Genomic DNA, 26,356 nt, shown 5'->3' on the forward strand with positions numbered 1-26,356 from the left:
GAGTCTCTTCTGAGACGACAGACAAGCCCTGATATTTTAACATGCAATGTTTATGAACACAAAAATGAGTCCTTGCACTTACTGATTTTATTCTTCTTTCCCACAGTCATTAACCTGGAGACTGTCCCTAAAACAATCCCCAGCTTATGAAAAATAATTGGGTGTCACACAGATGAACAGGAGAAGATGCCTGCCTTCAAAAGCATAAAGGGGGATAATGGAGAAGAAAAGGATCAGTACACAACACTTTCTGTTCAATTAGATTCTAGCTCCTCTTGGAGCTAGGATGTATGAAAAAAATCTTCTCTTTGTTCTCTGACAAAGGTTGCCACAACTGCCGCTGGAGAAAACCAGGTGCTGCAGACACCCACATACTGGAAACTGTTGGAAAGGCACTTGTCAGTCATGCCAATGCCCACTGGCCACAGAGTAGCGCCATGAGCTTTCCACTAGGCTGATCAAAGACTGATCTGCTGATAGCAGGAACTGCTTTGGTATTAGAGAAATAGAATTGACTTTTTAAAATAAAACTAGAAGAGGTATGTGTTTCCATAAGACATCAAGGCAAATGCACATTGATTTAAGGATATGCGGCAATGCCAAAAAGAAGGGAGGTGTAACGTTCAGCTGTAAGAATAGGTCATTTCCCTGGAAAGTGGAGTTCTGCTAAATGAGCATAATTCAGTGGTAATTGAAAGTCAACAGAATCAGAGTCTAAAGGCTACCCCTTCACTCTGAGGTACAGATTTGCAGGTTCTGCAGGTCTTATTCAAGAAAAATACACAGCAGGATGGCTTTAAACATGAGATCAGAAATTCCTAGTAATCAAACAGGATGCATGACAGTAGTTGAGAGGCACTGATGCAAACCTTTCCTGTCAGTGACATGTGTTAAAAGACTAGCAATGTGAAAGCAGAGACTGATAGGTAAGTATCAGATTAGGAAAATAATGATGCTGCTTGCAGAAGGCTGACTCCTTCAGAGAGGTGCAGATTCTTTCTGCCCTCCCCCCATGAATCGTTAAGAAATACCTTAGCAAAGCAACAGTCAGTTTATTTCCAAAGCTTATTATCATGGGTTAAATCACCATACAGTTCTCCAGCCATCTCTCGCAAAGCATCTAAAAGGAAACCTTTTGCTCAAAGCCCAGTTACTGGAAGAATTTAAAGAATACCATGTCACAGGAGCCAATTGGAGTTGTCCCTAAGGACTGGATGATTGAACCCCCCATCACCCACCCCCCCTTCAGAGGTCTGACAGAGATGGAAGTGGGTGGGTAGATAAGGAGTGACCTGAGGTCTATATAAATTTAATTAGCCCATAATAAACTTCTCTCTTTGATGGGTATTTTCATTCATTTTTTTCACAACACCTTACAGCTTTTTTTTTTTTTTTTTATGTTAAGGATTGTCTTTAGTTCTTATTTTAAATGGATTTTTCTGTCACTTAACCCCATTCCAAACTCATATAGTGATGTTCCTGACAGGTTGCAGAAATTAATATTAAAAAAAAAATCTCAGTTATGGAATAAGTTTTCCAGTGAATATCTTACCTAAGAAAGTATTTGAAATGTATTCAGACACCTGGTTCCCCGATCGGCTCATTTCTGAAAGGTGTGTCAGCTCCCGGTTCAGCATTCTTTTGAACTGTTTATAAAGAACAAAAACGTATTAACCACCTAAAAAATAGCAGATTATCATTTTAGATGTTTCCAACTTTATTAAGAACCAAGAGACCGAGTGAGCAGACATCATTAGATAAATGATACCGTTTCTACAAAACACAATAATGTGAAATTATTCCAACGTCACCTTAGGGAAAAAAGGTTTTCTTAAGATTTCTTAGAATTAACATCTGATTTCTTTTGAAGATGCAAACATAGGAAAAGGAATTTTAACAGAGGTCAAGATCATTTCACTTAAAAATAACCACATTTAAAAATACGTTTATTGGAAATTAACTCTAAAATATAATTTGAGTTAATAACCTATAGAGTGAGAGGTGATTAAATGTGAAAAGTTTAAGGGAAAACAAAAGAAAAGATAAGCATTCTTTAAAAATAGACACGTGTAAAAAGAATAGGGTTAAAATACAACACAGTCTATTTAAATACAATGTAATATAACATGCCCCTATTTCACCATAAGCAGCCTCAGTGGGCTAAGTGATAACACAATTAAATCATTACAGAGATTTTCTACTTCACAGAAAACATACACATGTAAATGTTTCACATTCTATCAAAGACACGTAATGGAATCAAATTAACCCACCTTGATGTAACCCCAAGATACAGATAACAAATAGTTTGCCTCAGGCATTTTGGAATGCACTCCTTGCCACAATCCACAAAAATCCCTTTGAAAGAATTCACAGTTCTGAGAGAGCAGTCCCCAAAGGATCGGGAAAGGCTTGCAGATTCAGTGGTAAAATAATCAGAACTTATGACAGACAAAGCCTCCGAAATTTAGGGCATTTTCTAATCCAAACAAAGCCCATCTTCGCACTCCATTCTTGCAAGAAGCCTATGTTCCCTGCTTCTTCCCTGGCAGAGAGAGTAATGAAATCAGGACGTGCACGAAGGTGCAAAAGCCTGTCCAAATGCATTCAGCTGGCTGGTTTGCAGCACTTATGAATTATGAATAGTCCTGGTGGCCGAAGGGGTTTCCACTCTAGATTAGTCCTGCTCAGCTGAACTCTGCAAGGAAGGAGCAATTCTTCTTTCCCGAGGGGATGCCAGACTAGGAAACACAGCCATCTTTTTAAAAGGAGAAGATTAAAATGGAGGAAGCCCCATGAATATTTAAAGCAATCCGAAGTCGGTACCCTCCCCCATTTCATCTAGGTGTTCTTCACCCTCTCTCCACTGCGGAGACCAGGACACTGCAGACGCAGCCTCCGTGCAGAGCTCAGCCGCTCTAAGGGTTTCGAAGTGACGGTGTGTTTGATTAATTTACTTTCCGAACATTAAAAAAAAAACATGGAAAAAGCGAGAACTGTGGCTCTTTTCAAACTAGGCTTTCAGTATACAAGAATACTTTTTAAGCTAGCTTTTGGGGAGATTTTCTGCACACCAACGGCATGCCAGTGCATTTAGACTTCTTTCACAATGAAACGAATGGGAGTAGAATTAATGATTTCGTTTTAAAAGTACTTCGTATGCAGAATATAATTTTCTGCCCTCCATCAGCTCATTAATATGCACATGAGGCTGCATTCGACAAATGAATTAAACACATTTAACCTTTCCATCTAGGATCTGGAGTGAGTTAGGAAATACAAGCTATCGTTTGCTGCATGAATGGAGAATTATTCGGGGTTATGAAAGACTGTGCTGTTTTGGTATTTCAGTGTTACATCTTCTAATTCATGCTAGAAATATTTAAGAATTAAATTAATTTTTATTTTGTTTTTGAAATCTGGAGCATGCTGAGGAAGTCTTTGCTATAGTCTCTCTCTCTCTCTCTCTTTCTCTCTCTTTCACCTTGTCGGCTTTAGAAAGATCACAAGCAAGAAGAAAGTCTGAGACTAGAGCCCTGCAGTGGGATTCCCTACCCAGGCCCATCCCACTCCCCTCCTTCTCCCTCCTCCGTTACCCCACCCCTGGACTCCCAGGAGTTCAAGTACAGCACGTTAAAGAAATAGCGAAGCACCATGGCAACAGTCTCCGCACGCAATTGGCTCTCTTTCCTGTGAGGCACTCCCCTTTCAAATCAGCATCCTGCACAGACAATGGCTTCACTTCAAGCATCCAGGCCCCCTCATGCCACTGCCTGTGCCCGGGAGACCAGGCCTTTTGAGGTGAAGCCAATGCAAGTCAGTATTGCCGTCCTTTAGCTCACTGCTCTATGCATTGTCCTCAAAGAGGCATGCCAGTCACCCTCCTTCTGGGGAACCCTGCTGGTGTACGTGTGGGTCTTCCCATGATATGTTAGTAACAGTCACCAGAAATCTCTGAATTAATCATCTCAGCTAGTGTGTTTTACTTATCGAGCTGCTCTGCAATTTGAACTCCAGGTGAATCATGTAAGTTCTAAGTTGTTTATTTCTTTAAGACAAAACTGCTGTCATAATAGCCTCTTATTTTCAGTTCTCAAAAGACAGGCACTTACACTAAAGACTCAGAAGCTGAAAAAGACAGGTTTCTGTGCTCTGATGGATCAGCTGAATTTTGGCAAAGAAGCAAACTTTACTCGGAGCATTGCAAAAAAATGTCTTGTAGAAAGCATAGAGACAGATGGTTTTTTAAATTATGTCTCCGCACTAGACTTAGCCAAATGTAACATTCAAGCAATCATCCTCATTTTGGTTCCTTTGGTCTCTTGGAAATACTTAGGAAGATTTTGGAGTCAATCAGGTTTGTACTAGCTGAATAATGCCATTTCACCTCATGTATCTGGTAAATATTTACTGAACCCCAAAATGTGCCAAGCAATGCATTAAGGATATAGCAGTAAAAAAAAAGAAAACAAAAAACTCCCCCAAACAAACAAAAACACTTTTCATGCTTTTAATAAGCTTTCATGCTAACAGAAATAGTCAGATATATTAGGGCATGTTTATTAACCACAACAGTTACTGTCTGCTGAGGCTGGGGCCAACTCTTTATTAGCTGTATCGACCCTTCAGCTCAGAATATAGGAGCAGCTAGAAATTCAATCATAAAAGAATAGGAAAGACTTTCCTTCTTACTTTTTTTCTATCACCTCCCATTGCCACAGGATCCTGTTGGTATACATTGTCAATCAGTCCCAACGTGGGCACAGGGAGGTGGCTCTAAGCCACAGGGCTGAGAATAAACCAAACTCCTCACCTTTCCTGCAGAGCTCACAGATGGGTTAGTGAACTCATGTAAGTAGTTGACAGCTGAAAACCACCTCTCTCCTTCTCATGCCTAAATTAGTTCTCCTATGAGCCTTTTGCTAACGGCATGACAATGCCACCAAAACCCAAAGTCATTTTAAGGCAACCATAAAACACACAACATGATGAAGTAAGCAGATGGAGGTCACTCAGTGTCAGAAACTGACCCAGTCCTTTAAATGTTGCTTAGCAACAGCCTTTGGTTTTCCTCCTCCATAAGGGAGGGTCCAACCACATTGACTAAGGCAATCACTGCTTTCATCATAAAGCATTTATGAAGGGCCCACTTATATTGGGCTCTGTACAAACTAAGCAAGGCAGACATGGCCTTGGAGGAGCAGACAGGGGGTATCTTTTACATTCTAGTAAGGCAGAGTCCAATTAGTATGATTAGTTCTGGCCTGTGTGATGAGACACGTCAAGGAATGGAATAGCTTGTGTTTGAGGTTAAGGCTACGGAGACAGTGGGGAAGCTTGGCTTAGTGGGGTTTTCAGTGTCTGATTCCCATATGGGAGTTGTTTCTGTTGAGCCAGAGGTAGCTACGATGTAGTAGACGAATCTAGACTTTCATTCTCAGCTCTCGATAACAGGTAACAGTCTGGTGAAGTCACCTTAGCTCTCATATACAAAATGAGAGTGATGCATGATTTTAGGATCTCAGCCCAAACCTGTCAAGATTCTATGATAAATTTTGTGGCAGCCTCCTACTGTCTGGACATATGATTTACCGGCAAGCAAAATTTCCCAGAAAACAAAACTCTCTTAACGCTACAGAGAAAAACAACCCAAATCGGAAATGCTTCAGTCCAAAAGAATAGGTCACCAACAAAAGGAAGAGAAGTGGTTATCATCCCTCCAGAGTTTTATATTCTAAGACCCTTGGAGTCTCCCTGTCTCCTTATCAAGTTGGGTATTCAGTCCAGATAAGAAAATTAAACAGCTCCTGAGGTTAACTGTGGCCCAGGAGTTACGGGATTGAAAGGGAATAGACATTATTTACTTTATCAAATGCAGTAGAGAAATCCACAAACAGGAGCACACTATTTCAAAGATAAATGTGTCTCTACAACCTGAGGTACACATATCCTATTTTTCTATTAAGAAGCTGCCTTCACAAGAAAACCCTGTTAGAGCTTACCTAGAAATAATGTCCCCAGAGGAAATGGCCAAAGCCCCTTTTCAACAGACAAGCAAAGTTTGTGAATGAACCCTTAGTAATACAAATTCCTCCAGTGCTTCCTTAAACTTACGCCCAACACTAGATTCATGAACACGGCCAGAAGTTAGTTATTTTCTGAAAAGGGAAAAAGATATCATTCTCTACTTAAATAATTCGATATTGTTTGCCTAGCATATATCTTCTCTATAAAATCATATGTGAATTTTTTTGAATAGGCTACCTTTAATAGTGGGAAGTTACTTAAAATATATAGAATAGCAAAAGCTGAAATTGAATACAAACATTTTGTTTTATGTCTTCAATTTTTCTTTGGCTTCAATGCTACTACGTACAGAGAATATTTTCTTCCGAGCCAATTTCTCCTGAAGGGATGGAACACTTCATCATTTTTCTATATTTCTCATCAGAGGACTAGTTTGGGCTTTGCGCAAAGATCCACAGTAAAGCTAGAAACTCTCCTGAAAAGTTCTTGTTAAATCAATCACACAGGAAGCCTGGACTAGAATGATCTCGGAAATTCATCCTGGTTCTAAAACTTGTTGATTCTGTCTTTCTAAGAATAAAACCATCTAGAAGAGTAATAGTACAAGGGACTAGTATCAAGCAAATAAAAGACCTACTTTTAAGACTAATCTGGGCTTGTTAGGGGGTGACCTGGAAATCACTTAAGAGTGAATCTTTAGTGATCAAAAATATTCTTCAGCCTATCAAAGGCTAGATAAAGCAGGTACTTTCCTCTCATTGATAACCTTAAGATGAAGTAAGTAGATGAAACCTGCAGATGAAAAAAAAGGTGTCCCTGAGAGGAAGACAACCTCAGGAGTCACCCTTGTGGGTGGCCGTCTGCGCAGAAGCCCATCTGTGAGACAGGCGCCTTATTGTGTGAGATCTTCCTGTTTTTGCAGAACGAAACAACCGCCAAAGTCATTAAAGTCACAATGACTTTATTAGGGACTACATTTTGACTCATATTTTACACTTGGTTAGTCATAACTTAATAAGAATTCCCGGGCATGAGAAAAAGTGAAGGGGCTGAAAATTCTGCCTGGAATCACAGAATGCTAGTAGTGGTAGAAGGAGGTTGAAACTGCAGTGGCTGGCCCAGTTTAGTGAGAAATGGAAGTAAGGCAAGCTCGTCTCTTAGTTCTGGCACTCACCTGATGTGTGACCTTGGGTAAGATGAATTACCTTCTTGGGGCCCAGTTTCTGTAGTTGTAAAATGGAAAATTTATCAGGTTCTTTCTCATTTTGAAAAAAATTGCTTCTTCCGTATACCTAAGTTTACACATGAAGGAACGAAGACCCAAAGAAGTGAAGGACTCGAATTCCTAAACACCTACACTTTCCTTTGCAAAATCTGATTTAAACAACAACAATGGGAATATAGTGTATTTTTTCTAAACCCCTTTATCACACTCACAATTCCCACAATTCTTAACATTTCAGGTTATCCGACAATGCATCTCATCTCTTGTCTCCTTTTTGTCTTTCCCTATGAACTCTACCATCTATTTGAAACTTGATGTCCAATTTGTTTAATGACATATTTGTCTTATTTGAGAGGCAAATGAAATTGAACTGAGTTGGTAATGGGGTTAAGAAAGGAATAACTTGCCATTGTCCATTAATATCCACTTAACTGGAGACTATATAGTTCCATGATGGGGCATTCTAGCAGAAAAGTTCTGCTCTATTACTGGAGCAAACCCCTGGTGCTCCAAGGAATATAGTTAAGTCGTTCTAACTGTCCATGTGCCAGATCAGAAAGAAATGCATCTAAACGTATTAGAATTGAGTGATTCTCTTCTTAACTGTCCAGTGATGTAATAATCCACAATAGATATGTAATGAAAAACAATCATGGACATCTCTACCATAATTCTGTAACAAAACATTGGCATTTATGATGAAGCTAAAAGAGAGTAAATTCCATTTGCTGGTTAGAGGACTAGTATCTGTTCAAGAGACATTTTAAAAGTCAAGGTAGGGACAAACCATTAGTGCTTTCATACAGAAAACTGAAAAAAAAAATCAAAAGAATTTAAATATAACTTTGAATATAACTGCTCTACAACTTGATACTAGGTCTTGAACAGTTCTCAAAATTATTACCATAGTTGTTTCTTTTTACCCAACTGTCTATCTATACTCTTTGCTGCTGTCTCTTTTTCTCAGAATTTCTGGAAACTTTTCAAGAGGAGATATGGCACACATTATTGGGATGCTAAAAAAACGGACTTTTCCTAGACCCAAAGTAATCCCCATAAAAATATTTAGAGAAATTTCTCATGAACTAACATTCCCCTAACTCTGAGAGTTGCTGCAATGACACAATTTAATAGACAAAAGACACTATATTTATACCCAAAGACTTATATTTTCATTATGCATTTTTAACTATATATACATCTATATGTATATATATGTATAAGCTATGATTTATAAATATAGTGTGTGAGTATATATATGTTTTCACATATGTAGGGTTTCTAGATTTAGTAAATAAAAATTCAGGGTACCCAGTTAAATTTAAATTTCAGATAAACAACAAATGTTTCTTTTTAGTATAAATATGTCCCAGATATCACATGTCCTAAATATCCCTTAAAGAGACTGGATTTCAAAGTCATACACTCATAATGTGTAAGGTTTAGAGGTACTGTATATTTTTAGATAATTTAAAATATTCAAACTTGTTCTTTTTGACACAAGTCTTTCCTTCTGATGAAAAACACCTGCAACTCTTACTGAAGCTTCACAGTTTCATTTTATGTACCTGACCTTTCCCTTTTAATATGGTTGTTAATAGTGACAGACCCCCAAAAAGGTACTATGACAGACTGAGGATGCTGGCCTGATAATTACACACAGCAGAGGCTTTATTTTTCTACAGATGACAAAAATCACAGTAGCAATGAGAAAAATCAAGGAATCAAAGTAAGCTATTTAGTTACTCTTTTGTTTTTCCATTTAAGCCTTCTACAACTTCTTCTGTGCACAATGGCTAATATTTAACCTCAAGCTTCTAAAGCCAGTTCCAGGGCCATGGGGCGTTAATGCGATTCCAAAGCAGAAGACTAAGGTTTCTTTTGAATGATTACATAGCCAGAGGTTCTACAACTTGTTACATTTTTAAAATTAGAAATCTTACCATGGATCAGACCCACGGTCCTTTCAGTTTAGTGTCCTCTCCCGACCAGCGGAAAACACGACCTATGCTTCAAGGCCTTCATATTTAACTTGAAAGCAATGCCACAGAACAGGAAAATCATCCCCCAAACATTCTACGTTCTTTTCATAACCCCATAAAAATTGGTCATGATTTTCTTTAAGAACTGATTTGCAATTTTATCGTATAACATCTCCTGGGTTGCTTAAAATCCTGCATTAAATATTGCCTTATTAAAATTTCCACTATTTTTGCAGCCATAAAAAATCTACCATAGCTGATTTTTGAGATTACTACTATACCCCTTTTAAACACAATCTGCAGCATATCTTGTGTTTAATATCAATTATATTGATTTCAGCTAGCAACTTTCACATACCCTTTGAGATAAAAGACAACGGGATGCTTCAAAACGTCCCCTGGGAATCGCTGCTTCTGGATTAGCAGTTTCCCAGGGTTGGGACAGCCGCTTAGTCTGGAAATGTTCAAGATCAACTCTAGGGACCATCAAATAAATAAAGAAAATCCCTGGGTTACATAGAAGTATCCTTTTCTTCCCTGGCTAAATATATGTTATCTGTTGGTATTTTGGTAATCCCTACGCTAGAATACGTCCTTGCAAATTGAGAAGAATCTACCATAGGTTAGAGGTTTGAACATATTTTTAAATCATAAAGGATGAATGCAGTAGTCTTAAGTAATTTTATCCTCAAAAAAGACAGTTATACTTGTTTTGCATTTTGTTTTTCCTATTATTAGCTACCAAAGTTTAGAAGAGATGGATGGATGCTTTGCAGAACAGCGTACCCCCAGATGTACAGGTTTGTTGGGTGCATGAAACTACTTATAAAAGTAGTTTCAGAGTTAGATGCATAGGTTATACATGAAGTAGAAGGGGTTCTGACTACAGGATGGCCTTACCCATGGGGTCTAACAGCATAAATAAGACTCTAACAGCAGACCCAACATCATAAAAACATGACATAGGATCAGCTGAGTATACAACTGGGTCTGAAAATAAAATCCTATATTGTAACTTAGACTGAGAAACTTGGCAAGTTGTTGAGTTTCTTGGAGACTAAGTTTTTCTATCTTTAAAATCGGAAGGTTAGAAACAATATATATACAGTGGTCGGTAAAGTGTCTGAGACTGTTGTAGAATTTGTACTTAAAACAGAGTTTTTCTCTGAATTTTCAAAGAATCTGAGCTCTTGGCACCTTTTTCACTTGGCTTGCATCTGGGTGGAGGTTTTGGTTGGCTCTTTAGCACCTAAACTCTTTTCTTTTCATTGTTGACAAGAAATTAACTAGAGAATTTCCCTGATATGCTGCTGCAGGTGTGATGCAGTGCTATGTCATATAGATTACGTGACACATGAGTTACTCACAGAAGTTCTGGCTCGCTGGTTGACATTTAGATTATTCATCAGTCTAAGGAGTGTAAACCAGAATTGCCAGAAAGATAGATGAAACCTGTCAGATAAAGCCGTAACTCAAAATGGCCTTGTGTTAAAGCCATACCTTTAAAAAGTTTATTTTGGAGATGTCGAGCTGTTTCAAATCTAGCCTTTCATGATTTCATGACTTAGCCAATTTCCTCAAATTTAGAGACTTCAGAACTCTTTATGTATTAACCAGAAGCCATGAATGGCCACAGATTGCCTGACATAAGGACAGCTGTACCAAGTATGCATTTTACTCAGATTTCCACAGTTCAGGTCGATCCAGCAGCCTATCTGAATTAATTGAATATGTGGCCAAGGTGGGGATGAGAGGAGTACCAGCAATATGTCAGGAATGAAAAATACAACCAAACAATAGCATAATGACTAAGCTCCTATGCCCCAGACACAACAGATATGGCAAATGGATGAGTTTTAGACACAACATGTATTCACAGATATGCTCCCAGCTGAGTGTGCAGTGGCTATTGTCAGTCTCTGTAGAGCTTAGATTCTTGTCCACAGGATGCAGACTTTTCAAGAGAAAGGTAAGCTGAATACCCCGATGTCGAACCGAACAACAACAAAAATGTGCTTCATATTTCTGCTCACGAGGAAAGAACATTTGTCCCCAAGACTTCGTTCTGTGTTATCTGATTGCATTTGGGGAAGGCTCTGGTGCAAGCTTTTGCTGCTTCTGAGGGTACTTTGAAGAGCCACTGTGAACCAGATGGGAATTTCTCATCAAAGCTAACAATTAGAAAAACTAGAATTGGTCATGGGAAGCACCTATGTGTAGCACGGTACAGTGCAACAGGAAACAGGATTCTTGGGTTCTAATAGATTTGCCACTAACAATATAGTTGGTCCTCAACAAATTAAGTTTCCGAGCCATCATGCACATGATCCAACAAATATTTATTTGAATGCCTAGAGCTATTCTAAATGCCAGAACTACAATAATGAACAAGGTCGACACAATTCATGTCACCAATAACCTTACAGTCAAAGGGAGGAGATTAGTAAAAACCCAAGTTCTACAACAAGAACAACAAAAAAAGTCAAAAATCATAAATTGTGACAGCAAATTGTAAAACAAATAAGCTACTGACTTAGGATAATTAGAGAAGACCTCTCCAAAGAGAAAACATCTAAGCTGAGGTCTGAAAAATAAGAAGGTCGAGCTCTAGCTTTAAAATTCTATGATTATACGTTTTGTTGGCAAGGCATGGAAGAATATAATAAATTACCCTGTGGATTTCCTTTTAATTATTATTATTTTTAAAACTTTTATTGGTGTGCAAAATACACACAAAATAGTGTACAAAATGACCATACTTCTTTAACAAGCACTCAGGTAGGAAAGGAGAATATTACCAGCAAAAAAGTCCATTTTGCTCTCTTCCAATCATTAACCACCGCATTTCAAAGGTAACATCCTGATAAAAAATATTAGTTTTCCCTGCTGTTGTTCTTTTATAAAAATGTAAACATACATCATACTAATCTTTTGGTTTGCCTTTTAATTATTATTATTTATTTATTTTTTTTTTTGCGGTACACGGGCCTCTCACTGTTGTGGCCTCTCCCATTGCGGGGCACAGGCTCCAGATGCGCAGGCTCAGCAGCGATGGCTCATGGGCCCAGCCGCTCCGCGGCATGTGGGATCTTCCCGGACCGGGGCACGAAGCCGTGTCCCCTGCATCGGCAGACGGACTCTCAACCACTGCGCCACCAGGGAAGCCCCTAATTATTATTTTTAAGTCATTTGACTTTGAAGTAAAGAGAACAGATTTGATTCTAAGCATCATGATTTAGTGACTGAGGGTCTTGGACACAGCTTGTAGCCTGTAGCCATTGAATATGGGGATATACTAATACTTTCCTCTTGGTGAGCATCAGATGAGATAACATAGGTGAGAGTGCTGTGTATGGAGCAAAGGGCTCTTCAGATAGGTTTCCTTACCATGCTATCTTGGATCTGGCAACACAAAAATAACAAACAGCTATACACTTAAAGAGAGTGGCCCTTTACGTAATGCTCTATCTTGGTACCGCAGGAAACTTTGAGAGCAAATAAGCTATAAGTGAAGAAATGGGCCTTAAAAATCTCTACACTGCCCCATAATTAATGTTCCCTCAGGCAAAACCAGAGTCCTTGAGAAAGTGCAGTCCTGGCTCATGGAGTTAGATTTGAAAAGTGTTCAAAGAAGAAAAATCTCTCCTGAATTATTTCTTACCAGTATCTCCTCCTTCTTCATTACCTTTACCAAAAAGCTCATTTTTTACTCATTTTAACTCAATATATTTATTTTACTTTAAAAAAAAGAGAATCCAGTCTTGCCCAGGGGTTCATGTTTTTGTTTGTTTATTTTGGCAAAGTTCTCCTATTTTAGGATTTATCAAGGGCCCTGAAAAGCCTTTTTCTGAAAAGCAATCTATGACCTTTCAAAGTTAGAAATTTTACTAGTTTACTATGCAGCATTCAACAATGACCTTACTTTAATGCTTCAAACATGCAAAAAAGGATTATTCGTAAAGGAGTATTTTTAATTATTGCAAGCAAAATAAAATGAACGTCCTGAAATTAAATTATACTGATTTTAAAGTGTTTAAAAAATAATACTGATAAATCTTGTTTGCATGGGACGCTCCCATGCAATTGGTAAGACAGATGCAAATCAATGTGGTGCAACTAGATCTTAAGTGTGTTAAAATACAGCAGGGAAAAATTCAGTGGCAGCTCATCCTGTCAAGAACACAAGTAATGTACTAGCCCTGGCCAAGAAAAACATACCCATTGCATCAATAAACGCAGATCTAGCTAAATCATTCTGACTCAATTACAGAATGGAGCCAGGAGCAGTGATCGCAATGGACAGGGACTGAGGCAGGGAGGGCACTGTGCCCTTTCATCTTGGTGGATGGGTAGCATCTGGTCAGTGAAACTGACCCTTCTGGGCTATCTACAGCAGGAGTTGGAGTCCATCTCATTAGTGACCCATCAGAAAGTCTCTAGTCTTCTCACAGGCAAATGGGTGTGCAAAAGGATACTGGAAATGCACATTACCCCTGGATAGTCTAAGCATGTTCCATGAATTTAAAGTTTTTGAAAATGCAAAAAAATGTTTCCATCTTTAAACAGTGCTGTGCCCACCAGTGAGGTCATTACCTGTCCTAGCATTGGTCAAAACCAGGATAAGCTATCAAAACTCCCAATGCCAACAAATGTCCTAAATGACCAAATCAAGTAGAACTGCAGAGAGCTTTTCCAAATAAAACAAAACCAAAATCAATTACCACCAACTGACAAAAGCCTTCATATGCTTTTCACTTCCCTCCTGACAGACAGAAGTAGAGCTATGCCTCCTTGATAATTTTTAGCCCGACTACCACTATAAGCAAATGTGGAGCCTCAAAAATGCAAAGCAGAATTTCAGGACTCAAGAGCTTGCAAACTGGAGCAGACATAAATAAAACCCCAGATAATGAAAATGTTAGCTATGATATTAACCAATAAGATAGCTAAGAGGATGGTCTATGAAAATTTGATCCAAGTCAGGGTAGCTAAGGCAGGGTTTCAAAAAAAGAAAGCCAAGAAGTCTAGCAGACCAGGAGTAGGTTCATAGTACAGGGCCTGATGATGTATCAGAGCCAAAGGGAGGTTTTCTAGGCAACAGGATACCAAGAGAGGGGTAGAGCCAACATTTCTTCATTCTCAGGTTATAATAAAACTCTTCCTTGTTTTCAATAGATCTTCTGATATTGAGGGTAGAGAGGAAGTTGGAAGTCCACTGTTGGGAACAACCAGAGCTACTAAAATTTTAGTCTATTTTTTTCAACTCTGTCAGTTCTTTTCCTATACTCAGCTGATTCTCCTGGTTATTAAATAATCTCCTCTCCCCCCTTTCGCCCCCAGCAGTGAAATCTCCTTTTACATATTTTAACTTTTAAATTCAAGTCTTCTGTATCTTATAACGGCTAAAAAACTAAGTTTTCTTATCCATCCAGGAGTTGAAAATTTTCTTTTCATTTCCTACATTATATGCTAAGAAAATTTCTAACTTTGTCCTACTTGATAAAATAAGTAATGATTAGCAATGGGTAAATATCAAAAGAGCTAAAGTTAGACTATCAGGGATATTTTGGCATGGAATGATTTCCCTTAATAAACATTATCCACTAGTCCCTTTTTATTGGTGGAGGATATGTTCCACCCCCAGTGGATGCATAAAACTGAAGACAGTACTGCACTCTATATATATACAATGTTTTTTCCCATACATTCATACCTATGATAAAGTTTAATTTACAGATTAGGCACAGTAAGAGATTAACAACAATAAATACTAAAATAAAACAATTATAACAATATACTGTAATAAAAGTTACGGGAATGTGGCCTCTCTCTCGAAATATCTTATTGTACAAATTTAATGCTTTTTCCGTCTCAATTAAGTACTTATCACACAGTGTGGCCATGACTTTTGCAGCTTGAGGAGCAAAACTGGCACAAATTTCTTTTTCACAATTTCACCAATAGAAGATTTATTCTTACCATAGATCTTAGCAACCTCAGCATGTGATTTTTTTCTTTCCTTATTGAGAACTTTTACCTTTTCACTTAAAGGAAGCACTTTATAACTTCTCTTTGGCATATCTGAATGGCCAGCAGCACTACTCTAGTGCTTTGGGTCCATTATTATGTAAAATGTAAAGTAAGGGTCACGTGAACACAAGCACTGAGATACCAGGACAGTTGATCTGATAACCCCGCTGGCTACTAAGTGACTATTGGGCAGGATATGCTGGACAAAGGGGTGAATCACGTGCCTCCGGGTGGGTGAAGTGGGACGGTGTGTGATTTCATCACACTAATCAGAACAGCGCGCAATTTAAAACTTAGAAATTGTTTACTTCTGGAATTTTCCATTAAATATTTTTGGACTGCAGTTGACCACGGGCTACTGAAATGGTGGAAAGCAAAACCACAGATAAGGGGGAGGGACTACTATAAACGAGATAATCAGTTCTTCCCAAGTCATTTTCCCTTTATTTTTTCCTGCATCTGCTCATTTTAAGTAGTTAGGTTAATAGTTCAGAGTTTGTCAATGTTTTATGGCAAGATATTCGCAACATGTGCTTAACTCAGACATCTGAGTTAAACATCAAAACTCATCTTGAGCTACCTAAACACATCAAAATGTATCTCTATCTACTGTAAATGAGGTTTATTTGATTTAAAACGTTGACAAGGCATTAATTACATCAATATTGTTTCTAAATGTGTAGCTGCCAACACTGTTGAACCCAACTCCACCAAGATGTCGATGACACAACTCAAGAATCCAGAAATCTTATTTGAGTTGGGAGAGCTTTGCATAATTTGGGCCACTGGGCAGAAACATTCTGGGGTACAGGGATAGGGTCAACCTGAGATCACTGTCTTCGTTTCTGCTTCCAAAGCCAACAGCTCTGCTAAGTAGCAGAGAGAATTGGAACGTTGACTATTTTTCCACCAGTTGGTAAAACTCTCCAATTTATCACCTTCAGTTTCAGAAAGAGGAAAGGAAGAAATAGAAAGAAACTGAAGGAGTTTTACTAATCACAGGGTTTTTACTACTTAAACTTTGGCATTGGGATCAGTGGGAAAGCAAATAAGTATCAAAGCCTTAAAAATGTTGCCTTTTAATCCATTAATTCCATTTATGGGAATCTAACCTAAGAAAAGAACGAAGAAATAGGCTATTATGTTAACTGAAAAAGTTGGAAATAAATTATCTGTAGGGTAGCATTTCAATTATGTGAGGATGAAAATGTTAATCCTGGTTGCCTTAATGAGTTTTTTATCTGATGATATATGTATGTATATATATGTCTATTATATTAATATGTATTAATTCAGATATATTAATATGTATAGTTATTCAGAAATTGAAACAGCAAAAAGCAAAGAGAAGAAAAACAAAACAACCAATGCCAGGGACATTTAGAGTAACTTGCTCCAACTGTTTCCTGCTAGATTTTGATCACACAATTTTCAGGAATACTAAATTAGTTCTCTTTACTTGAAATGATTAAGACATGTAGAGCTTTTATTCATGAAGAGTAATGAGAAGGTTAAAAATCATTGCAAGCTAAAGAGGGAATGTCCCACGTCTTTCTTAAGCTTAATCAGCTTTTTGCTGAAGATGAAGAGCAAGCTGGATTTTAGTACCTTAATCTTCCACTAATTAACCTGATGACTCTGGAGAAGTCATGTCATAATAAAATTACTTTTCATTTAGATTTCTTTTTTATATTTTACAAAGATCTGTGGCACATATTAGATATTTAACCCTCAGTTTTTATAATCCTCATCTATAAAATGAAGTCTTAAAATAGGTAATACCTATGGCTCCATTATGGGCTCAAAGTTCGGGAATTTTGTCTAATGCAACCGCATAAGACTATAGCTAGAAAGAATACATTCAGGTCTCTTTTGGTTAGGTTTATCAACTTTTACCATCCCTACTGACCAAAGACATTAGATAGTTGCCAGATTATCACTCCACTTTGCCCCATTTGATTAGCTTTAGCACACAGCCTATGTGGTTGAGCTGGACAGATATTTTTATTTAATGATAACACCTCTTCTTACTGTTTTCTTTCCAAAATAACCATTTTAAATTTTCAGATATAAAATGCCAAGACCCCTTGTCTTAAATGCAAATTTTTTTTTTTTTTTTTTTTTTTGCGGTACGCGGGCCTCTCACTGCTGTGGCCTCTCTCCTTGTGGAGCACAGGCTCTGGACGCGCAGGCTCAGCGGCCATGGCTCACGGGCCCAGCCGCTCGGCGGCATGTGGGATCTTCCCGGACCGGGGCACAAACCCGTGTCCCCTGCATCGGCAGGCGGACTCTCAACCACTGTGCCACCAGGGAAGCCCTTAAATGCAAATTTTTTAAACTGGATAAGTCACTTTTACCTTCTGGTATCTGTGTTCAAATTTCATTTTTATAATTTGCTGAGGGTTATAACATTATGCACTATGCTGTTATCAAAGAATAAAGGGAACTGGGCCATTTAGAGTTTTAAAATGACTATCTTTAAGATGACCATATTCTGAATAGCTAAAAAAAGAAAAAAGAGATGAAATTGAGCCATGAAGATGAATTTTCTTTTCAATAAGTTCACTAAACTTCAATCTCTGAAGGTTTTTAAATGGCAAGTAATTAGCTGAAGAAACATGTGACTCATGAGCAGAATTGCATGATTTATAGCTTTTAAACTCTACTCCATAAAGAGGAAAAAGTATCAGGCACTTTTTAAAGAGAAAAAGATTATCAGTGACTTCCCACAACAGAAACAAAAGAAACAGGAGTTTTACTGTCTTCTTCACTTCTAAATAACTTAACAGTCCTTTCTTTGTGGAAACACTTGGCTACTTTAAAGTAAATCAAACAAAGGAAGTTACAGTAAAATATCCAAGAGACTAAACAGTTTGGCACCAGTTGAGGGAAACATCACGTACAACTGGGCAAGACAGAGAGGGGTTGGCAGATCCCTGAAAAATGCTAAAGTGGAGGGATGTGCAGAGATGCACGGTGACAACTGGCACAGAGCCTTCTAGAGTGTGAAAACTATTGACCGTGGCACAAGTTTGCCCTGGTATCTTCTGGTTTGGTAAGTCCTGGCTTCCAGAGCTGAGCTATCTCTACTTGCTGAGCACACGTTTACTTAGAAGTAAGATGTGCTGGAAGAATAGCACAAGAACAAGCTCCACCCTTGGCCTTTTCTTTCATAGATAACAATGGCATGGATCTGGGGAGGCTTCTAGACCGGGGCATACTCTAAAAGAAAAAAAAACAATGAGAAAGAAGTATAAAAAGATGTAAAACAAACCTTTATTCCATTGACATAGTGTAATTCTATTTTTCAAAACTAGTGTTCTAGATTTATACTTGTACTCTAAACATAATTACCTGATTTTTTTAATGTGGAGAGAAAGGCTCCCATTAAAATGACTTATTTATTCTATTTTGAGAATATCAGCTCTTATCAGCTAGCCAGAGGTGCACCAATCAATGGTAATGTTCCTTCACTTCATTCCTTCTTGTTTTTTAGAGATTTGTTCACTTGGGCACTTTCAAGTGAGTTAAGTGGGCTAAATGGATTAGAATTCAGTGGAGAAAATGGTTCTGTAAATACCAATGCAAAAGTATTTCAATTAAGTAAAACAGATTACAGATCAAATTTACTACAAAGCACTAAACAAATTTCAAAATCTTCGATTTAGGTTTTGATAAGAATAGAACGTGGAATACTGACTTACACTCAATAATACAACACTATTTTGTCAGAAAGAGTAACTGAAATAATGCTGGATAAAGAATAAACAACTTAATTTTCTATTTCATCTCTGCATGAAGACAAATCTAAGGGAGGCAGTCTCCATGTTACTTCTAGGAAATTTCCCTATATTGATTACTGCTACAGAAACATCGCTCCTCTGTTTTATGGTCATATTGCATGCATTGGAAAGGACATAGTATATGATGAAATTGCCCCAATTATTTTAATCGTAATAAAATGAAAAAAATTACAGGAATAGACTCTGTTTTCTTTTTATTTCGGGGGTTGGGGGAGGGGGGGTAGGTAAAAGGGAAATTAGAGGGTAGGCTAAAGTCCTTTAAACAAAACTTACTATCTTATCTTAGGTCATGTTAGAGAAGACTTTGGGGAAAAAAATAGACCTTGAATTTAGCAAACTGATACAGTGGATTAGTTTAATATCATTATTTACAGTTTTATGGATGCTTTAGAACCATTTTCTATAACTACGGTTATTCTTCCCCCTCTTCTATGTTAATGGACACTGCTTCCCAGCCACAAAGACAGAGCTGGAGGTTATTAATGGCCAATCTAGAGGCCCAGAATATGGTGATTGTAGACTAGGATTCTGAACCAGACCTACCCATCAGCGATAGCCAGAGTTAGAAGAATAAGACCTCCCAGAAACCACAACAAAATTCCCTTATAAGAATGATTAACTATCTCTTTATTTCTATATTTATCTGTCCCATTGGGGTCATTGGTGGTGAGTCAGATGGCCCTGGGTATGAATCCTGGCTCTCATCTTTACCTTAGGCAATTTACTTCAACTCTCTAAGCCACACTCTACTCATCTGTAAAATGGGGATAATAACAGTACCTATCCAAAGAGTTGCTGTGAGTATTAATGACAGAATGTAGATCAGGAGCTTAGCACAGTATCTGCACACAAAGTATACACCTGCAAAAATAGATTGGTTGTTCACTATTATTGTTCTATTGATAAATACAAGAGCTGAAGTAGACCATGGAGACAGTCCTCTCCAACAATTTTTTTTTGTAGTTAAGAAAATGCAAAGATTCAAAATGATTTAATTGTTTAACATAAAACACCTCAATAAAGGCAGAGCTAGAACTCAAACTCATGGCTTATTCCCAGGCTCTTTCCACTTTGCTGTCTCTAGTACCATACATGTCTGAGCAGTAGAGAAAGAAAAATTGGACCAAAACACTGTATGAGTCCCCCTCTTGGCCATCAGAACTGATTTTTATTCTATTCTGCCCTCTAATCCAAGCTCACCTCCAACATTTGTGGAGCCACATATCATAAGTCTAATTGTATAAGGATATAAATTGAGCTACCTCCAATACTCCTACTTTGACAGACATCCCTTCCTATGGAAGGCCAGATTGAATTTAGAAAACCTGAACACCTTGCATATGGTAGTGCAGGGGGATCTAGTTCGTGGACCACGCCCTGCCCCATTCTTTCCCCATGTCCTAGCACCACCAGGGACCTTGTATGTGGGTCCCATAAGTACACCCTCTGCTTAGACAGCCTGCATGTCCAAGCTTCTCCCACACTACTGTCTCAAGCCAGATTGCTGCCTCTTGGCTACTCCTTGGGCTTAAAGGTATGCTTTCCTGCAGCACACCCAGGAAAGAGGCCTGCATAGGCCCTGGAAGTGAGTTCAAAGCCATTTGAGCAGACAATGTGAGGGTGGATGCAGTACGGAAGGGGGAGCACAGGTGCTCCCGCGACCCAGCAGCCTCCCCAGGTCCTGGAGCAGTGCACAGCTGAATACAGACTAGGCTAGGCTCTCTATAAGCACAGTGCCCAGGAAGAGGGGTCCTCCTGCCCCATGGGGGGCACTGCTCTAATCATGTCATTCAATTTTGCGTCAAAGTGGAATGAATCCCTTTCAATAATTGGTTACCTGTCTATCATCTTCCGAACAGAGTTCTAAGATGAATCCATTGATCAATAAGGTCTATTTCCTTTCAGTTCTGCTGGATCCAACATTTCCCATCCTTACAAATTATACGACTGGATAGAGAATGACTCACCAACTGTAAGGGAATCAACCTATCATGGTCACATTCCAGTGACATGCAGCTTGGGTCCCAGGTGGCTCCAGGCTGGTAGAATTCGATGACTTAATTCCCTCCCACCCAAGAGCACAGGCAAGTAGTTGGCTTCACGTCTGGTACTCTAGTACGGCTACACCTGAAGAATCGGAAAACTAAACCTGTAGAGCTGAGAGGACTCATTTCCCCTGTCATGGTATCTGTAGTGGACTTTCTGATGCCCTTTAGAGAAAAAGGTCCGTCTGTCTCCCGTTCCCATCTTATAGACTTCCTTAGCAAACATTTACTGAAATGCTGGGTCCTGGTGCTCCATTCTCAAGAGAGTACTGATATTATTCAGGACTGCTCTTTTCAACCACAGAACATCCATTTTCATTGATAAGGCCCAAACCTTTGTACTACACATAAAATAGCCCCAGGGCAAAGCTAGTTGAGAAAGAAAAGTGTAGTGGGGGACTTGTGGGGGAAAGTTAGGTCAGTGACCAGCTGCTTGAAGATAGCTCCTTACCGGCTATTACATCTTTTTTTTTTTTTTTTTTTTTGCGGTACGCGGGCCTCTCACTGTTCTGGCCTCTCCCGTTGCGGAGCACAGGCTCCGGACACGCAGGCTCAGCGGCCATGGCTCACGGGCCCAGCCGCTCCTCGGCATGTGGGATCTTCCCGGACCGGGGCACGAACCCGCGTCCCCTGCATCGGCAGGCGGACTCTCAACCACTTCGCCACCAAGGAAGCCCCTGGGTATTATATCTTTTGAAAGACATTCAACATGCCGGGTACGAATGACCCCTTTGACATTTTTCACCTGAAAATTTTAGGCCAGAGACACTGTTTCTCAGTCAAAGCTCCCTCTTTCCCCTCAGTCACAACGCCACCTCACTGGGATTGTTCTGTGTCGGTCCTTCCTCAGCCACTGTTGTTGCGACTCTGTACTTTTCAGCCTGCGTCTGTCAGGAAGGAGACAGGAAATTCTAGTCACCCTCACAGCAGCTGCGCCATTCCTCCTCTCCTCCTCCAATGACGTCGGTTGGCTTTGGTGACACGAGGTCAGGAACTGAGCTACAGTGAAGGTCAGGAAGATAGGTCAGTGTTTATGCCGCTGTTGGGCTGGGGACCCTGCTGAGGCTATTTGCTTTCTTCCTTTCTATACTGTTTCTCTTTCCGTTCCTCTTTTTATAATGCGCAGCCAAAGCATCCTGTTTTCAAAACATCTGACTGTTTTGCCACTGAGGAACTCATGCTCTGATGCATTTCGCTGAAGTGTAAGACAATTCTTCTAATTCAGGAGGTGATAAAAGTTGAAACAACAAATTAATGAACAAATCTAAGAAGGCAATCTGTGGTTACAGAAAACAGCTCTCACCCGTCTAGCTGCTGGCAGAAGGTTCACTAGATATCCTTTTCATCTTGAAAGACAATGTCATTGCCCTGTAAAACTCCTACTTAATTTATTCCATCTTGTTGTAATTCTTGGGGGAAAATAATCTACAATACTGACCCACCTGGCTGCATCTTTCCCTGTAATTCTGGAATTCCATTTGGCCTGTGGCCAGCATTAAGGAATGAGGGAAATTTGAGCCAAGGAAAGGACTATGTTTTTGTAAGTCACAAAACATCTTATCTTACTCTCTGGGCTCTGAAGCACACTTGGGATGGTTGCAATCTTTGAGTCACGGTTTCCTTCAAAAGGGTTAAGAAAAAGCAACAAACAAATCCATCCCTACCCAGATGAAGTGCATATAAAGACTACTTGTTTTCCTCTACTAGACGCAGTTGACGGTCTACCATTTCCATGTAGACTGGCATACATGTAATCTCCAAACCCCTAAGCAAAACACAGGCTCTCCCATCACCACTCTCATGCAAGTTCAGAGGCTGCAAACAAAACTCAGCAGTCACTTAGCTGATCAGAACTAGAGACAGATAGTCTTATGCAAAGATGTAGCAGAGGCTATTAATAAGTTATCACTTCTTGAACTTTTGCTTCACATCAGGGGCCTTGTTGAGTGCTTTAGACGCATTATCTCAATCTTCACAGCAACCCCAGTAAGGTAGGGACCACGTTCATCCCTGTTTTACATATGAGAAAGTTGAGTCTTAGAGCAGTTAAGTAAGTTGGCCAAGGTCAAGTAGCTAGTAAATGATAGAAACAGGATCTGAACCATGATCTTTGGACTCCAAAGCCCATGCTTTTCACAAACGTCCTGTATAGAACATCTTCACACTTACTTCCAAGTCTGTAACTCAGAGATTTGCCACAGCTCCTGTGTTCAGTGAGAGTAAGCAGGAGATGAGCGAAAAAGACTACACAGTAATGATGATGATGACGACCATGATATTTTTAAATTAAATGTGAATTTTAGTTTTACCACAGATAATTCAGTTCCCCCTAAACTGGTATAGATCAATTTCTTTTTGGTGGCCACAATAATATTCACAGTATATTATATTATATGTGCCATGGATTAACCCTGAGATGATTGTCAGTATAATCAAGACTTTGAGATTGGGGGTAGGTAAAAAGAGAGCTAAGTAAAGAGAGAGAGATCTTTTTAAAAATTGAAACTGACTTCAGCTGTCATCTGGACATTATTCATCCACTGGGTAATTGCTTTGCCCTACAACCTCTCCACTGTAGCTCTAGAAATAGGTGAAGCTGCATGCCTTCTACTTAAGCTAACTGTGTCAGCATTAAGGTTTAGCCCTTTCTTTAGGGTTAGCTCTATTCAACTTTCATTGCTTCCTGCACAGGGCACCATAAAGGAGGAGCGGAAGCCTGAATTCTCACTAGGTCCTACACAGTCCCTGGTGTCAGAGCCTCAGTAACTATACACTGAATATGAGATCATTTGTAATAAATTTGCAAGATAGACAATGTCTAATTTCAGCACTCCAGACATAAACCTGGTTAGAATCTACAAGGCATCAACAGTCGAAACAAAAACTAATGGCAATTTGCAGTTTCTCAATGAGTAATCTTTTTCTCCAGAGGGAGAAAGTTGCCCACTTTATCTTAGTGACTCCAGAAGAAAGTTCAGAGTGTCCTTTATGGTGAAACCTGCTAAAAAACTATCCCTAAATACCAGATCTCCATCTTGCATGTGTATCAATGATCACAAAATGCAAAGAACAGAGTATCTGTGAATGTTTCACAGGAGGCTAAAGCCTGTGTGAAAATCCTCCTGCATGAACTCCAGTGTGGTTTGGAGAAGTTATGCAGTTACGCCCTCCTCATGGGGAAGCAGCTGGTTGAGATTTACAACAGCCTGGAAAAACCCAGAATTTAGCTTCAATTGAGAACTTCAGAGAAAAGTCAGTAAATAGTTAAAACTCAAACCTTTTTTTTTTCCAAGTTGAATCTGAACTAAAATTTGAGAGAGGCTTATTTTTTTTGCCCTTTCATTAACCAATAAACAAGAGTAAGAAAAGTCCACTCTCTATACCACCCCCCCTTACCCCGCCAACCTTCAGGACATGATGCTTCCTCTACTCAGATCCTCTGAGCAGGAGCCAGCAAGTCTTGAAGGGAAGGTGATACTTTTAACCCCAGGAAAAAGGGAGGAGGGACACACATGCGGGGCTGGAAAGGGCATGTTGGCAGGTGTGGAGCAAAATCTCTTCCCAGCCCCAGAACCTTAAGACAATAAGATAATACCTCAGGCTAGGATGATTGGGGATTTTGAAATGTGTATTTATGAGGGTGCAGTGTTAAGGCTTTCAATTAAAATAATACATACACACACATATATGTGCATATAGATAGATAGATGATAGATAGATAGATATAAAATCAACAGTCTCCAAGAGAAAAATACAAACTAAAAGCAACAACTCTCACTACGTAAATTAGCACTCTAAATCCAGGTGTTACTTAAACAAATGATATAATGGTAGGTAATTAAAGCTCTTCAACACTAAGTTTTGCCTGGGCATGGTACGTAAAACCATTTCTTTGCAGTATGGGTGGAACTTCATTTCATATGATTCCACTTTGTAAAGCAGCAAACTTTAAAAAAATAACTTTCTTTTTTGGAGACAAAGTATATTGTTTCTTTTTTTAATCTTAGGTCATACCAGCATCACAAAAGAAATGTTGGAGAATATCAGAACATCCTTCTGAGGAGAATTTCAGAATTTATGAAACTTCAGGGCAAACCATTCTCACCATCGATATACAGAAATCACATTATTTTCTTGTTCAGACACACATATATAACACCTGACTGCAACGCAACATTTTACCCTATGGATTCATTCAGATTTTATCTTCCTGCTAACTGTTTACAAAAAAATAAAAAAGCATTTTCACTTCTATGGTGATTGGTACACTTCATAAACACCCCTCACCTTAAACACATTCCGCACAGCATCACTAAGAGAGAAGTTTAGGGATTAAAGCCTGCTGAGGACTTTAAACTTTTGCTGTAGCATCACGACGCAAGCAAAGTGGAGCACTTTGGAACAGAATCATCGGAGGCAGATCAACAAAGCTGACAGTGGCGTCCCCATGCACCTCTGCTGCTGGCGGAGGCCAGGGCAGCCCGGAGCTCCCCGCGCGGTCACACTTTAATGAATAAAACGGTCATCTCTTACCTTGTTAGACGCCATCTCGCTGACAGAGCGGTAGGTCTGTATGGTCTCTAGCTGGTCTAAGCACCAGTCCAGTTCCTCCAGCGTTTCCATTGCTAATTTTTGATAAGATTCTTCTGCAAACAAACACACAGACATGTAGTTAGGCTGGAGCTGCTGCAGGCTGTCCATAGCCGAGTCACCGCTGCCGCCGCTGATCCCGGCGCTACTGAAGGTGGCCCCGTGCTCCTTCATTATTTGCACGCCGACTCCTTCCTTCCAGCTCTCTCCACCAGGAGAACAAATCCGGTGCTCTGCCCGGAATGGCTCGTGCCAAGTTTTCAGCCCCCCCCCCCGCCCGCCCCCAGGCTGGATGAGGTGTCTGCGATCTACCAAGAAACTTCCTTTGAGGAAGAAGGCGGGGAACCGGCTCTTCAAAGCTCATCTGCATACATGAGTCCTAAAACTCAAGGCACAAGCAGTCAGTTTTCTCAGGCTCTCTCTGCCTTCGTCATCTTGGGGATCTTTAGGGTGCGTGATGTCATTTCTGAATGTTTGCAGTCTAGAGGAGAAATGAGGAAAGCATTTTCTCATTTGGCTTTTCTTCTAAATGAAACGTACAATCGAGAACTGGAGGGGGGAAACTGACAGTTACGTTGTTGGAAGGCTAAGCAGTCATTCATTCTGGGGAATGTGCAAATGTTGGAATAACTTTCAATTCAGCAAACACTGACC

The 26,356-nt window shown here is 39.4% G+C and overlaps 1 protein-coding gene across 4 annotated transcripts in view; it reads right to left on the bottom strand.

The window, feature by feature from the left end:
* Nucleotides 1–26,137, bottom strand: part of PDE4B (phosphodiesterase 4B) — a 42,344-nt gene extending 16,207 nt beyond the window's left edge. The window contains exons 1-4 of one of the 4 annotated variants that reach the window (XM_089921350.1): nucleotides 26,015–26,137; nucleotides 25,646–25,758; nucleotides 21,858–21,999; nucleotides 1,553–1,646 (exon numbers count right to left, since the gene is read on the bottom strand). In XM_089921350.1, the coding sequence (XP_089777476.1) occupies nucleotides 1,553–1,637 (85 nt within the window). In that variant the 5' untranslated portion in view covers nucleotides 1,638–1,646; nucleotides 21,858–21,999; nucleotides 25,646–25,758; nucleotides 26,015–26,137. Of the gene's footprint in view, nucleotides 1–1,552; nucleotides 1,647–21,857; nucleotides 22,112–25,645; nucleotides 25,956–26,014 lie in introns of those variants that run through there. The other 3 variants (XM_089921345.1, XM_022581195.3, XM_022581194.2) reach the window with 3 other exon arrangements.
* Between the last annotated feature and the right edge of the window lie 219 nt (nucleotides 26,138–26,356).

This window comes from Delphinapterus leucas, chromosome 1 (assembly GCF_059928025.1).
Source record: "Delphinapterus leucas isolate spDelLeu-1000000601 "Yukka" chromosome 1, BTC_Dleu_Yukka2, whole genome shotgun sequence".
In the NCBI taxonomy this organism is placed as follows: Eukaryota; Metazoa; Chordata; class Mammalia; order Artiodactyla; family Monodontidae; genus Delphinapterus; species Delphinapterus leucas.